Here is a 15,728-nt window from a genome sequence, read left to right on the forward strand (position 1 = left end):
TATTGGAGGGGAGGGGGTATGCCGCGCGTTGCGGCAGTATTGGAGGGGAGGGGGTATGCCGCGCGTTGCGGCAGTATTGGAGGGGAGGGGGTATGCCGCGCGTTGCGGCAGTATTGGAGGGGAGGGGGTATGCCGCGCGTTGCGGCAGTATTGGAGGGGAGGGGAGGTATGCCGCGCGTTGCGGCAGTATTGGAGGGGAGGGGAGGTATGCCGCGCGTTGCGGCAGTATTGGAGGGGAGGGGAGGTATGCCGCGCGTTGCGGCAGTATTGGAGGGGAGGGGAGGTATGCCGCGCGTTGCGGCAGTATTGGAGGGGAGGGGGTATGCCGCGCGTTGCGGCAGTATTGGAGGGGAGGGGGTATGCCGCGCGTTGCGGCAGTATTGGAGGGGAGGGGGTATGCCGCGCGTTGCGGCAGTATTGGAGGGGAGGGGGTATGCCGCGCGTTGCGGCAGTATTGGAGGGGAGGGGGTATGCCGCGCGTTGCGGCAGTATTGGAGGGGTATGGTGGCTGCTGTGGCATTAACGAAGAGTTGACGTGCTATTAATGGCATTGGAATTGAGATTCTCTGTCACGAACTAGCTTCCCTGTTAGACATCCCTGTTAGACATCCCTGTTAGACATCCCTGTTAGACATCCCTGTTAGACATCCCTGTTAGACATCCCTGTTAGACATCCCTGTTAGACATCCCTGTTAGACATCCCTGTTAGACATCCCTGTTAGACATCCCTGTTAGACATCCCTGTTAGACATCCCTGTTAGACATCCCTGTTAGACATCCCTGTTAGACATCCCTGTTAGACATCCCTGTTAGACATCCCTGTTAGACATCCCTGTTAGACATCCCTGTTAGACATCCCTGTTAGACATCCCTGTTAGTTCGTATTGTTTTCTGCCATTCGGCTGCTGTGAGTGAAGCTGTACTGGCGAAAAGCCAAGATTGGCAGGTTGCCAGGACTCCTGTCTACCAGAACAAAGTCATCTCTCACCTTGCAGCTCCCAGACATGCCGAACAACGCTCAGCATTGTCCTCTGATGATGTCATCAAAAACCGTCCAGGTCCCATGGCGAAGTGTAAAATATAGGGATTGCCTCTATCTGCTTTGGTGTACTGATTGGGTCAGTTACTATCAAAAAATTATTTCCATATCCATTTAGATGTAATTTTTTTTTTTTTTTTTTTTAAATTAATTATTTTTGTTTGATCATTGAGCCCAATATAAATCGGTGTTGGAAAGTAAGCCTCAGCCACTTTTATAGCCGGTCCCGTCTAAGACCGCATGGGCATTATTACTGGATATTCTAAATAAACAGTTTATTTTTTTTTATTTATTTTTTTTTCATTGACAACAAACAGAGATTTCTCTCGCGGTGTACGGCTATAGCGATGTCTCTCGCGCTGTCCGGCTATAGCGATGTCTCTCGCGCTGTCCGGCTATAGCGATGTCTCTCGCGGTGTACGGCTATAGCGATGTCTCTCGCGGTGTACGGCTATAGCGATGTCTCTCGCGCTGTACGGCTATAGCGATGTCTCTCATCTCTCTATCCATGTGCTGTACAGTCTAGGTATCCTGTATGACCACAGCTCTCTCTTGTCTCTTGCAGTTGACATGGATGATGAAGACGGCCGGTGTTTGCTAGATGTGATTTGGTGAGTAGATTAATTTGTGTGCAACCCTTCCATGTACCATATTTTCACCATAACTAGTTGAGGCTTTTCGGATTTAGCTGTACCCCTGGATACACTTTAGGAGTTGATTCCCTAAACACCAAATTGTATTGAATTGAAAACCAAACTGCCAAAATTTAGGGGGGGGATGCAAATTTAGAGAAAATTCTCAAATTTGCATATCATCCATATTTGGTTTTAAGTTTACTGTATTTTGCTGTATAGTAAATAACCTGGAATAGAGAGATTTACATATTTGGAATAATTCCATATAATAACACATTTTTCTGTGTTTCTAGTGAATACTGTATGTAAAATGGAAAAGTTAAAGATTCTTCCCTTAAAATGTGCTTCTTTCTTTTCCAGCGACCCACAGGCTCTGAATGACTTCTTACACGGATCCGACAAGGTGAGTTCTCCTGGCCACTTCCCATGATATTACACTGCCGACATCTATTTTAGAAATCCAAACTTTTACTACAAGTAGAAATATTGTTATGCAGAGTTTGACAAACACCTGAATCTGGTGCCTTTCATAAAGCTCTATAATATTGGGATTGTGCAATTAATTTAAACCGATAATTACTGTTAATTCCTTTTCAGCTTGATGGAGATGACTTGTTGGAGAACACCGGAGATGCGACTAATGCCTTCTTTGTGGGCACAGGGGTAATTACTGCTCTTCTGTACCTGGCTGGGGTTAGGTTTACTGTGGGGAGTACAAGGGTGTCTTGTGCGAGGTGACAAGACCTTTTATTTTGCCTAAATGGCTACTTAATGAACCTCTTTTTTTCAATAACTGCTTATATCCGTCTATAAGAATGAAATGCACATGTTTTGAAGCCAACTACAGCTAATTCTCACTTGGACTGTCATTCCTTCTGTCTTTGTTTATATAGCATGAAGCAGTGGTTCCCAAACTTTTTAGGTTCAAGGCACCCTTAATATTTCAATATTTTTCCAAGGCACCCCAAGTCAAAATGTCTAGGTTGTATGGGTACAGCGCTGCAGCATTTACTGGCGCTATAGTGTAATGTACAGTGTTGGTGTTTGTATATACCGTAGTTATTGTTTTAATACAGAGATGTGTTTGTATGTAATGTTTGCATTTGATTGCAGGGGTGTGTCTGAATGTAATGTTCACTTTTAAATGCGGATGTACATTTGTGTGAGTGAAGGGGTGTGTTTGTATATATTTTTTGAGTTTGAATGCAGAGGTGTGTTTGTATGTAATATTTTGTTAGATTGCAGGAGTCTGCCGGTGTTTGGCTGCTGGGTGTATGCACATAGACTACCACATACATACATACATACATACATACATACTTACACAGATATTCATGCACATTCATATAGACACCAACGCATACACACGCATAGATACACATGCACCCTGACACACACAAACATTGATACATCAACACACTGACATAAAAACACACACCCTGACACAGATGCACATACACGGACGTGTGCACAGACATAGAAGCACAATGACACACATACATATTCATATACATATACATATACATATATATATATATATACATATACATATATATATATATATATATATATATATATATATATATATATATATATATATATATATATGCACATACACACACATACAAGTGATTTTTTATTTTATTTTTTTAATATCTCCAGCCACCCTCCTGTTCCCTCCAGCTTACCTTATGTGCCAGGAGGGTGGCTTGGAGTCCTGCTGCTGTGGGAGTGAGGGGTCTGGAGCTCTTTGTTCTCCTCTCCCTTCACGCTGCAGCTGCCTCCTCCCGCGGTGTCTCCCTGCAGGATGCTGGGAGGAAGTGACAAGATGTCACTTCCTCCCAGCTGGCCGACCTTACAGGGGCCCGGTCGCGGTCCTAAAGGACTCCAACATCCAACCGGGCCCCTGTTCAGCAGTAATGCTTCCCTAGTGCTATAATCACGGCCTCGGTTTGGGAACCGCTGGTATCAAGGATATCTCTTATCAGGCGTTACTGTCATTTAGTACTGAGGAAAGTTGGTTGATGGTGGTTACCATAAAGCTTGATTTAAAAAATATATTTACATATTGTATGTTCTTTTTGTTTCAGCTACATGTACAGGAAAATCCTGGGAACCATCTAAATGCCGAACCGAACCCTCCGGCTGCCAGTGTAGATTTGGACTTTTTGGAAGATGACATACTCGGGTCACCGTCAGGGGCTACGTCCAGCCTCGCCAATTCTGACCAGCCCTGTGACATTCTCCAGCAGAGCCTCCAGGAGGCTAATATCACAGAGCAAACTTTGGAGGCTGAAGCTGAACTGGACTTGGGTTCCTTCCAGCTCCCCAACCTGCAACCGGTGGTGCAGGCCGCCCCGGATGGTACATCCCAGATATTTTCCGGAGGGGCTGACCTCATTGGGTTGCAGCAGCCGGCAGTGCTGACTCACCAAGCCCTCGTTCAGCAATCTGTAGGGGCAGATGTCGTCAATAAAGCCATCAGTGTCCAACCGTTCATTCAGCAAGTTGGCCTGGGCAATGTCACCATCCAGCCAATATCTAACCTCCCAGGTTTGCCCAATGGCAGCCCTGGTGGGGCACTGGGCATTGGACAAATACAGGTAGTGGGTCAGCAAGTAATGGCCATCAACCAACCTACACAGCAGATCATTGCCAAGCAGGTGCAGCCAACACAAGTAACCAATCTGCCAGTTGGCAGCTACCTTACAGGACCATCCCCAGAGCAGCAGCAAGTCACGCTAGCATCTAGTGGTGTGTCTCCACAAAGTGCAGGACTGGTCCTGCAGAACAAACTTCCAACAGTGGCCACCACACTCAATGGAAACTCCATGTTTGGCAGTGTGTCTGCAGCACAGTGCACTCAGTCCCTTACGGTTACTTCCAGTTTAAACAGCCCAGTTATCATCCAACGCACCCCTACCCCTATTCAGCCCAAACCCACTGGTGTTCTGCAGCCGAAGGTGTTTCAGATTTCACCAAAATCTTTAGCTCCTAATAACACCACGCTTACCATACAAGGAGAGGCTTCCCTGCAGCAGCAAAAGCCTCAGCAGAATCTAACCTTTATGGCTGGAAAGTCTGGGCAGAATGTCGTACTGTCCAGTTTCCCCCAAGGCCTCCCAGCCAATGTCTTCAAGCAGCCGACTCCACAGCAGCATGCACTGGGCAAGCCGATGAGTGTCCAACTTGTCAATCACCAAGGAAACAGCATCGTAATCCCTGCACAGCACGCCCAAGCTATGCTTCAAGGGCAAAACCAGTTCCTGCTGCCAGGGCAGCTGACAGGAGCCTCCACCGTACAGCAACTGTCTGCCCTCCAAGCTAATATGGGGGGCCAGATCCTAACTGCCTCTCATCCTAGTGGACAAGCTCACATCATTGCCAGCCAAGGTCCTGGGGGTCACCTCCTCAATCAGGCCCTGCTCACAAACCAGAATCTAGCAAACCAACTAAACCTAGGACAAGTACTTGCATCTCAGAACGCCCATGGTACGGCCCATATCCTTTCTGGGCCTATTCAACTGCAGGCTGGGCAGGTAGGACAGCCCACCTTGTTCCAGATGCCTGTGTCTATAGCTGGCAACCTGAGCACCCAGAGTCAACCTACAGTCACCACGTCTTTGAACCAGGCAGGACAGACCGTTATCCAAGGGGTAACATTACCCAACCAAGTAGCCATGTTTAATTCATCTGAGAGCCTTGGTCAAACAGTCAGCATCCAGCAGGCCTCCACACGTAGCAGCCAGAGCCCAGGAATTGTGCATCAACAGGCCCAGCAAGTTGTCCAGAGTGCAAGCCACCTGTCTAGTGCAGAGCAACCCTCCTTACTCACCGTCCAAACTCAGCAGCCTTCACAAGGACAAACCCAGCTCCAGCTGAATGTACAGTCTCAGCCTCTAGCAACCCCCCAGCAGGCCATGCCTATATCTTCTCAGCCTAGCCCTAATCTGACCTCAAGTCCGGACAAGATCATCCTTGGGCAGACCACTTCAGGAGCTATTCTGAATGCAGAGTCCATGCAGATGTTCCTGCAGCAGCAGGTAAGTCTCTTTCTTGATCGATGTATGATCTGATAAATTCATCAGTCCTGCTGAAGGTACTGTCCTCCAGTCCACATAAACACAGACTTTCAAATAAGGAGCTGTTAAGTTAATACTTCTCTCCATTGTGCCATGATTGCCATGACAGATTGAACCTGGCTCATGTCCCCTTTAATTAGCCAGTCTTCCTAAGGTAGGCTAATACATTGGCATTTCAACTGAGTGACAACTGTCAGGTCATTCCTGTACTGCTCTAGGAAAGCATATAAGGATTAATCACAGCAACTACAGTGCCCGTGCTGTAGTTGCTGTGGTGTAGAGCAGAGAAGCTATTTGTAGGTGCGTTGTTCTGTCCTTCCTGTCACTCATGTTTGTATAGTCCTGTCTAGCGAGAATTGTTTGACATGTTTGGATAGATCAGTTTTTCTAAGAATCTGTATGTTTGCTGCATGTGTGTGGGTACTACGGAGGAATATGTTTTTATCATCTTTAAATTAATATACTTCCCTTCTGTCCACCCAATTGGTTAAAAAAAAAATTATAATTTAACATTAAAAATTAAAACTTAGGCAGTTAAAGCACCACCATAGGCACCCAGACCACTTCAGCTCAATGAAGTGGTCTGGGTGCTAGGTCCCTCTAGTTTTAACCCTGCAGCTGAAAACATAGCAGTTTCAGAGAAACTGCTATGTTTACACTGAGGGTTAATCAAGCCTCTAGAGGCTGTCTCATTGACAGCCGCTAGAGGATTTTCTGCGATTCTCACTGTGAAAATCACAATGAGAAGACGCTGACGTCCATAGGAAAGCATTGAGTAATGCTTTCCTATGGGCTGTTTGAATGCGCGCGCGCGACTCTTGCCGCACATGCGCATTCGGATCTGATGTCGGCAGGGGGTGGAGAGTTCCCCAGCACAGCGGGAACCTGGTGCTGGAGAAAGGTAAGTGGCTGAAGGAGTTTTTTCCCCTTCAGCCCAGCGGGTGGGGGGGACCTAATGACCCTATAGTGCCAGGAAAACTAGTTTGTTTCCTGGCACTATAGTGCTTTAAGAGGTTAAGTACCTCGTTGCCAGCACTGGGCCTCCTTCGCTGCAGTCGTCCGCTCCACCCATCCGAAGACGCCATGCATGCCTGCTTGCGTCCCTGTGATCCCTACAATACATTGTATTTTTTGAGACGCAATGTATTGGAAGTATGCATGTGCGGACAAACGCCATGCTTCTCCAAATGCTACTATCAGCCGCATTTGACTCCCATACCGAGTTTTACTCTGTGAGTGCTGCGGAATCATTTCTAGTGGCAAAAACAAAAAAAATCAACCAGCCCCATGACCAGACCGCTTCACTGAGCTGGGCGACTATGTGCTATATTGTGTGCTAGGACAGGTACCCGACGTTATTGTAACATTTTATCATTGCTCAGACAAGCTCTCACTTCAGAAATTGATCTTTTATTAGCAGATTAAAACTGCTGCCAATTGATTGTTAATTTAATAATTGCCGACTTACCAGAGCCATTGGGCACACAGATTGAAATGAGACAGAGACAGTAGTTCGAGTCTGCTGCTCACACAGTGCTCCCCCTAGTGGTATACTCAGAAACCTGCAAGGAATGCCAAGTGTAAAAAATCTGCCTGAAAATATCGGGACCGTGTTTTCCAAACTGTGTCCGATATGTGTAGATTTTTATATTTAAGTTATTAGTGAAGAATGTATGTTTCAAGATTATTAAAAAATGAATGATTGAAATGTATTCAGTCGCCGCACAGGAGAGTCCTATTTATAATAAACTACATTTGTGTATAAACCCACTATGATTGCAGTGAGTCCCGTTTGCCAAGTACAAGTTTACTATTTCATGCAATACAAACTATATGTCAGATGGAGGAGGACAGAATGGCGTTAAACGAACACTCCAAGCACCATAACCACTACAGCACACTGTAGTGCCAAGAGTTCTCTGGCTCCCCATTGTAATGAGGCAAACTGGGGTTCACCGGTTCCTTCCTTTACTACAGCTCAGTGGGAGCTGGGCAGCGCTGCTCAGGACCTTCCACTGTATGTCCTGAGCTGAGCCGTGTAAGGAGGGGCTGGGATTCCACCGTACTCAAATGGTTTGACTCTTTACAAAGGGGGGATGACAGGGGTACAGTAGTGGTTATGGTGCTCGGGAAGGTTTCTTTAAATGGTGGACGCACCAAACACCCAGCGCAGGGACAGCAACCATTTCCAAATTGTGTTTTTAAGGGAGAGGATGTTATAATAATCTTTGCCTGGCATACTTTGGGCAGGATATAAATCGATGACTTTGCATTGTGTGAGTGGGGGCTTTATTAACGGAAAGTTGCTGCTGTTGGCCATTTCAGAAGGAGCAGCACTTTTACGAAGCAGCCTTGAAATCCCAGCAGGAGAGCGGCTTGGTTCAAACCTGTGCCCCACCACACCTCCCCATGCCAATCTACAGCATAGCCACCTCCAGCAGCAGCAGTACCTCCACCAGCAGCAGTAGCGTGCCCGCTTCCGTCATAGTGAGCAGCAGTGCCGGCTCCTCCATCCAGCCCAATCGCGAGCTGGGCCAGAACCACGGAGCAGCATCGGATCCCAAAGGACAGATTCAGATACCTCATTTCCCAGCCAACCAATCTCAGCAGGCTCTGTCCTGCCAGGTAGCCACTGCTTTACTGACACTTCTCCTGACTCCAATCCTTTCTCTGCCTTTTTCTCTAACCTTCTTCCAGCAGCCTGTGCAGGGGAAATGTCCCACCACTTTGGGGTGTCTCACTGGCTCACTGTGGTCATTCAGCTGATAGAGTAGGGCAGTCCCAGTAACAGCAAGTAGAGTGGAGGCAGTCCTGCAAACCCTGTGCTGTGTGTGCCAGTATTTCCCGCTCTATTTAAGCTCACAGAGCGTGCAGTATTTGTGCCGGTAGCCAGCTCTTTCTAAGCTTACAGAGATTGTGGTATGCGTGCTGGTAACCGGAATCTAAGCTCACAGAGCGTGCCTGTATCTGGCTCTAAGCTCATAGAGAGTGCAGTATGCGTACCGTTATCTGGCTCTAATCTCACAGAGCGTGCACTATGCATGCCAGGCTCTGGCTCTAAGCTCACAGAGCGTGTAGTAAGCGTGCTGGTATCCGGCTCTATCTAAGCTCACAGAGCATGCAGTGTGCCAGTATCCGGCTCTATCTAAGCTCACAGACCGTGCAGTATGCGTGCCAGTATCTGGCTCTATCTAAGCTCACAGTATGCGTGCCGGTATCTGGCTCTATCTAAGCTCGCAGTATGCGTGCCGGTATCCGGCTCTATCTAAGCTCGCAGTATGCGTGCCGGTATCCGGCTCTATCTAAGCTCGCAGTATGCGTGCCGGTATCCGGCTCTATCTAAGCTCACAGAGTGTGCAGTATGCGTGCCACTATCTCCTAGCCATACATATTTTTCTGTAGATCCCAAGGTGCACCTAGGTTATGATAAGGGCCCAAAATTGTCTGAACACTGAAGTGCAGCAGACGTAGGGGGTTATATCTGCTTCAGGATTTAGTGAGAGAATCAGGAGAAGCGATAGTTCCATTTTAAAGAGCAATGTCCTATATCTGGATTGTGTTCTCCCAAATACAAATGAAATCCAATGTCTCTGTTCTGTCTCCATGTGGTAATATGTCTGTCTGGGGGGGGTCATCGTGCATACGCCATCTAATGGTCACGGTATGCAGGGTTCAACGTATTCGGAATGCCGGGGATGCACCAAGTGCACCATGGGTACACAGCGCAGCCTCTTCATTATGCTAATGGAGACATTGCTAGTTATTATTTAGAAGCAATGTTTGGATTAAAGTCCATCTGCCAGGTTGACTTTCCCCCCCTTGTATACAGTAGGGACATCATGTTAGGAGGGTTGTGTCCAGTTGAGAGGTGGCTGCTCTTGTGTGCTGGGTCCTGCTTGCTCACTACCTTGTGTTCTTCACTAATTCCTTCCCCCAACGCTGCTGCTGCTGCTCTCGTGTTAATCCCCTCCTCTTCCTGCACACTCCTCGCTGCCCATTTACACTGCTCACTCTTTATCTCCTTCTCCAGGTGTTGGGCCCTGTTTCCTGTATTTTGGTTGGATGTTCTAGAACGCGCATGTTTATGGAACACAAACTGGCTCTTTTTTTCTCTTTCTCACGCAAAACTTTTCGTATGGCTAAGTGCATAGGCTGTCATTATATAACATGTTCCTTCTTTTTCCTCTCATTATTTCAGATTCCCACAGGGCAACAGAAACTCCCTGGAGCGTCTCCTTCCCACTCACTACCTCATCCTCCAAGTCCTCAATTGCCATCCTCCACCTCTCACCTTTCTCAAATGCAGTCACCCCATCAGTCACGACCTCCTTCCCAGCCACAGCCTTTGTCACGGCCCCCTTCTCGACCTCATTCCCGCCCCCCTTCACAGCCTCAGAGTGTCCCCCGTCCTCCTTCTGAGCCTCTATCCCGCTCTTGCACTCCACAGATGCAAAACCTTTTTGTCATTCAGAATCAGATCTCTTCCCCGCATGGTGCATCCCAGCACCCACTACGCCCCCCATCTCAGCCTCAGGTACAGACCACCTTTACCCCTCACCAGCAGCACCCCTCAGACGTTCCCCAAACATTGTCCTCACCCCAGCAACAGCAGCACATACAGTTCCAGGTGCAGCTGAGTTCCCCCCAGGGTGAAATTCGGACTGGGGTTCCCATTTCTCTGCAAACTAACCCTCCCACATCAGAGGCACAGACCCACTCATTCCAAGTGCACCTCCCAGCTCAAACTCCCATGAAAACCCAGACCCCCGGGCAGCCCCTACATCTTGCAGCCGACAGTCAGCGGACGTTTCAGATGACCCCGAGTCAGTTCCAGGCACTGTCTCTGTCCAATTCTGTGCCGCAGCACAAACAGCTCCTGGAGAGGTACCAACAGGTAAGGAAGCATTGCATGCATGTGGCAGAACGCAAGCTAGAATCGTTACGGAGTTAAAAATGTCAATTGAAAATCATTGTGAAGTTGAGTAGACCAAACTTTGTTGACGAGGAAGACATTTCCTATTGCAACTCTTGTCTGGTTTATGACTTTGAGGAAAAGTCCCGTAGCATCTAAGATGAAATCTCTTATTACAGGAATCCTAAAAAGACTAAGCACATTACCACAAGATATAAGCCATTCTTTTTATATCAGTGTATCATTGAATATTCAAAATGGATAACAAACATGCACCATGTATTTCTACCAGTCCAATATTTTAGCGATCCTTCTCCACATCACGAGAAAGGGGATGAGGGGCCCTTCCTGAGGAGACCAAACAAACTCGTGGTCTGTGAATAGATGGATTGGTAGTTCTGGTTCTTGGGATGTCCTGTATTCCATATCTGCATACAGGCTTCCATATTGACACGATGAGCAGCCGTCTGCCATGGTTCTTGGATAGCACAGTAAAAAGATTGTATTTTAATATTCAATTAACTATTAAATGTTAAAAAGAAAACAAAAACAACAATTTGACTGATTCACACGTTATTCACTCCTTCTCTCTTTCATTCCACTCTGACTACCTGTTAAATCTTAACTGGGTCATCTCTGAAACACTCAAAGGAAAACTGTCATCAATTGTTAAAATAAGACTACACACATTTTAGCATGCATGGGTATTAATTCAGTGCATACGTATAAGTAAATACCTAATTTCACTGCATTTCCCTGTTTTGTCTTCCGCTATGGAGCAGCCATCTTTAAGTTCACCCTGGTCGGAAACATTGCATATCTGACCAAAAACAAGCTAGATTGCAAACGCCGTGCACCTTGAAAATTCACCCTGTAACGTGTTCAAACTTTCAAATTGTATATGGTCTTAGATGACCACACGGACTAGGGGTAAGCCAGGAGCTGCTCAAAGAGTTCTTAAAACTTGAGAGAGACGTAGAGTTTCAAGCCAAAGGATGCGATATTGCTGCATGCCATAACAAACCACACTAGACCCTCACTGTGAGTCCTTTCTGCTAAAGTGCTATTGATTTAAATAGATCGTCATTACAAGATAACACTCCATGCCGTTACATGTAAACCTTTTTTCAGTAATAGTAAAGATTGTCTTTGACGCTACCATGACTAGTTTATATTCATATATGAAGGGTTAGTAACATCTAGATATCTGTGGGAATTAGGTTATTAATCGTTGGTACGGTAGAAACATAGTGGACGATATCTGGCTTTCCTTTTCTGTTTGTGTCTCATGTGATATGTTGCTTTCTCTGTGCCCCCTCATTGCCGCAGTGAAGATGTTTAATGGGACGTTGTTGTTCTTCCCTCAGATGCAGCAAGGTCTGATGCTGACAACTGCACAGCCCTCCAACACTCAGACATCCCCAGCGGTGGGGGGGCAATATAGTGGGCAGGCCCAGTCTGTGCTGATGAGTGGACAAGGGCAGGCTGTGTCTGCTCAGAATCCCTTACATGGTCATTCACCTGGTCAGGTGCTGGTTCAGCCCTCGCCCGTGTCACACGGCGATATGCCCAAAGTGCAGGGAGCAGGTGGAAACCAGACGTCTCAGCTCTCAACAATGATGCAGCAGCAACTGCAGCAGCAGCAACAGCAACAACTGCAGCAGCAGCAACAGCAACAACTGCAGCAGCAGCAACAGCAACAACTGCAGCAGCAGCAACAGCAACAACTGCAGCAGCAGCAACAGCAACAACTGCAGCAGCAGCAGCAACAGCAACAACTGCAGCAGCAACAGCAACAACTGCAGCAGCAGCAACAGCAACAACTGCAGCAGCAGCAACAACTGCAGCAGCAGCAGCAGCAACAGCAACAACTGCAGCAGCAGCAAATGCAATCACAGCCACACCAACTGCAACAGCAAGCAACTGTTCTGGTCAAAACGTCAGGTGAGCGAGCACAAGTTGTGTCTTTTGGGAGAGCTGCTGTGTATGCACTGGTAATGTTCTTACACCAAGAACCTTTTCTGTCTGTCCTCTATCTGTTGTGTTAGAACTTGCATCCATCCCACGTAAACTCAGAAGTTTTTACCTATTGTCCTTTGTCTACAGGCCCAGTTAGCGGTTCAGTGCCCCCTGAAACAAATGTGTACCACAACCATGGTGGGAAGCCAACTTCAGTCCAGGCCAAAGCGGGCACTGCCATGCCTGTGGCTACACAGGTAGGATTACTGAGATTTCGATTTTTTTCGATAATTCTTGCTCTTTTGCTGTTACTCACAAAACCATTGTTTTTTAGGCTAAACCTGGGGTGATCAGTTCTGTTTCTGGGCTCAACCTGGGCAAAGGCTCGCTGCAGATCCAGGTGGTTGGCAAAGGGATTACACAGATGGTGCCTGCTGCTCCGGTCCAAACCCAGCCACAGGTAAACGTCTGTGGCCTTTTACAATATTGGCAATAAGAGAGAGCCCCCTATTCCTGGTAGTAGTGTGATGTGTTCAGGGTGTATCGTACAGCACACACCCGGTTGATTATTGGACTATGCTTCAATATGGAATTTACCAATATTAAATCCCAGGTGCAAACTGTCCCACATCGGCAGATTTCTACAGTGCCTTCCTGAGCTAGGATATAGAGTATGAAGATCCCCTGTGTACATGCAGGGTTCCTCACTAAAGGGAGAATTTCACATTTGAGGTCAAAACAGCCGAACTGGAAAAATTCTCCAAGTCCGCTATGCTTCTGGTTTGGCTACTCTTGTCTTAAATTTGAAATTCACCTTCAATTCTTTCTGACTTTAGTGAATACGCCCTGATAGTGTCTGGAGACATGTCTCACTCAGTCACTGCTTTCATTTTAGCTAAAGTATTTTCAAGAATTGGGAGCATTTGTTTTAAGAGATCTATCTTAAAGATTTTTATTTCACCAGGTGTTCTATATCCTCCATAGAGTGATATTTATCTCTGGGTTAAGGCTTCTCACACTATTTCTGCTGCTTTGTTTTGCATCCTGAGATTAACCTGCTGGTAGATGTCATTTCTTGTTAGGGGCTCTTGGCTTCTTGCTCCGTTATCTGAAACACTGTTTGCTTCTCTTTCTGTTAGTTTGAACATAAATTTGGAGCAATGAAGAAACTCCCCACACTACAGCCAAGCAAGGAGGCTTGGTAAGAGTCCCGATACTTGATTATATAGGTGACTCGATCCTGAATATAGTCATGGTCTAACTCGCTTTCTCTGTCTTCAGCTTCCTTGAGCAGTTACACAAACACCAGGGGGCAGTCCTGCACCCAGAATACAAATCCGCCTTCCACTCATTCGAAGATGCTCTGCATAGACTCCTGCCGTATCACGTCTACCAGGGCCTGCTCCCGTCCTCCCAAGACCTGATGAAAGGTGAGCTAAATCCACGGTCTTATTTCGTATTGAAAACACACATTTGTGTGAAACGTACATTCACCATAGATGTTGATAGATTTTGCTACTAAGCTGGACAGATGGAATGTATTCACTGATTTTTTTGTTATTTTGCCATAAAAGAACTTCATGGTTTTGGTTTGTACTTCTCCTTCCTTTTATGACGACTGTCATTAACCCTGACTTTGGTGTTACCCTCTCTGCCGTCAACCCTGACCTTGGTGTTACCCTCTCTGCCGTCAACCCTGACCTTGGTGTTACCCTCTCTGCCGTCAGCCCTGACCTTGGTGTTACCCACTATGCCGTCAAACCTGACCTTGGTGTTACCCTCTCTGCCGTCAATCCTGACCTTGGTGTTACCCTCTCTGCCGTCAACCCTGACCTTGGTGTTACCCTCTCTGCCGTCAACCCTGACCTTGGTGTTACCCTCTCTGCCGTCAACCCTGACCTTGGTGTTACCCTCTCTGCCGTCAGCCCTGACCTTGGTGTTACCCTCTCTGCCGTCAACCCTGACCTTGGTGTTACTTTCTCTGCCGTCAACCCTGACCTTGGTGTTACCCTCTCTGCCGTCAACCTTGACCTTGGTTGAAGCCTCTCTGCCATCAACCTTGACCTTGGTGGTAGCCTCTCTGCCATCAACCCTGACCTTGGTGGTAGCCTCTCTGCCATCAACCCTGACCTTGGTGGTAGCCTCTCTGCCATCAACCCTGACCTTGGTGGTAGCCTCTCTGCCATCAACCCTGACCTTGGTGGTAGCCTCTCTGCCATCAACCCTGACCTTGGTGGTAGCCTCTCTGCCATCAACCCTGACCTTGGTGGTAGCCTCTCTGCCATCAACCCTGACCTTGGTGGTAGCCTCTCTGCCATCAACCCTGACCTTGGTGGTAGCCTCTCTGCCATCAACCCTGACCTTGGTGGTAGCCTCTCTGCCATCAACCCTGACCTTGGTGGTAGCCTCTCTGCCATCAACCCTGACCTTGGTGGTAGCCTCTCTGCCATCAACCCTGACCTTGGTGGTAGCCTCTCTGCCATCAACCCTGACCTTGGTGGTACCCACTCTACCACCAAACCTGACCTTGGTGGTACCCTCCCTGCTATCAACCATGATCTTGGTATTACCGTCTTTGCCACCAACCCGGAGTACTGTTAAAATAACTTTAAAACAAAGTTGGATGATTAAATACATTTTTAAAAAGTGTACCAAGATGGCCACTGTGGCATTCCCGATAGGAGTTCTAAGATGGCTGCCGTCGGCTGAAAGAGCTTAGGCATGAATACATAATTAAAATGATAAATTGCCCTAGATGCTCTGAGGAGTGGGGAGGTGGAAGGAACCACTGCCCACTCGACCGAGCTGTACAACGCAACGCATTGGAGTATCAATATGGCGGCACAGCCCGTAACACGTTATCGGCGCGGGCCGCGTCTTCATAGAAACATTGAGTTTGTGTAATATTTTTACTTTTATAATGTAGTTACATTTTTTGTGATTATTTCCTTTTGTGACAGTGGATGAAGAGTTTGAGGTAGTATCTACTCATCTTCTCAAGAGAACTCAGGCAATGCTGAACAAATACCGCCTTCTACTGCTGGAGGAATCCAGGGTGAGAGAGAATGAATTATATCTGTCATTAGTAAACTGTGACCCTG

The 15,728-nt window shown here is 47.2% G+C and overlaps 1 protein-coding gene across 2 annotated transcripts in view; it reads left to right on the forward strand.

The window, feature by feature from the left end:
- The window catches only part of BICRA (BRD4 interacting chromatin remodeling complex associated protein), a 52,506-nt gene that overhangs the window by 31,680 nt on the left and 5,098 nt on the right, over positions 1-15,728 (forward strand). The window contains exons 2-13 of one of the 2 annotated variants that reach the window (XM_063431282.1): positions 1,605-1,650; positions 2,035-2,077; positions 2,272-2,337; positions 3,765-5,717; positions 8,082-8,381; positions 9,955-10,650; positions 12,036-12,612; positions 12,775-12,884; positions 12,962-13,087; positions 13,767-13,828; positions 13,909-14,057; positions 15,588-15,682. In XM_063431282.1, the coding sequence (XP_063287352.1) occupies positions 1,610-1,650; positions 2,035-2,077; positions 2,272-2,337; positions 3,765-5,717; positions 8,082-8,381; positions 9,955-10,650; positions 12,036-12,612; positions 12,775-12,884; positions 12,962-13,087; positions 13,767-13,828; positions 13,909-14,057; positions 15,588-15,682 (4,218 nt within the window). In that variant the 5' untranslated portion in view covers positions 1,605-1,609. The remainder of the gene's footprint in view (positions 1-1,604; positions 1,651-2,034; positions 2,078-2,271; positions 2,338-3,764; positions 5,718-8,081; positions 8,382-9,954; positions 10,651-12,035; positions 12,613-12,774; positions 12,885-12,961; positions 13,088-13,766; positions 13,829-13,908; positions 14,058-15,587; positions 15,683-15,728) is intronic. The other variant, XM_063431283.1, reaches the window with a different exon arrangement.

This window comes from Pelobates fuscus, chromosome 9, assembly GCF_036172605.1.
Source record: "Pelobates fuscus isolate aPelFus1 chromosome 9, aPelFus1.pri, whole genome shotgun sequence".
Taxonomy (NCBI): Eukaryota; Metazoa; Chordata; class Amphibia; order Anura; family Pelobatidae; genus Pelobates; species Pelobates fuscus.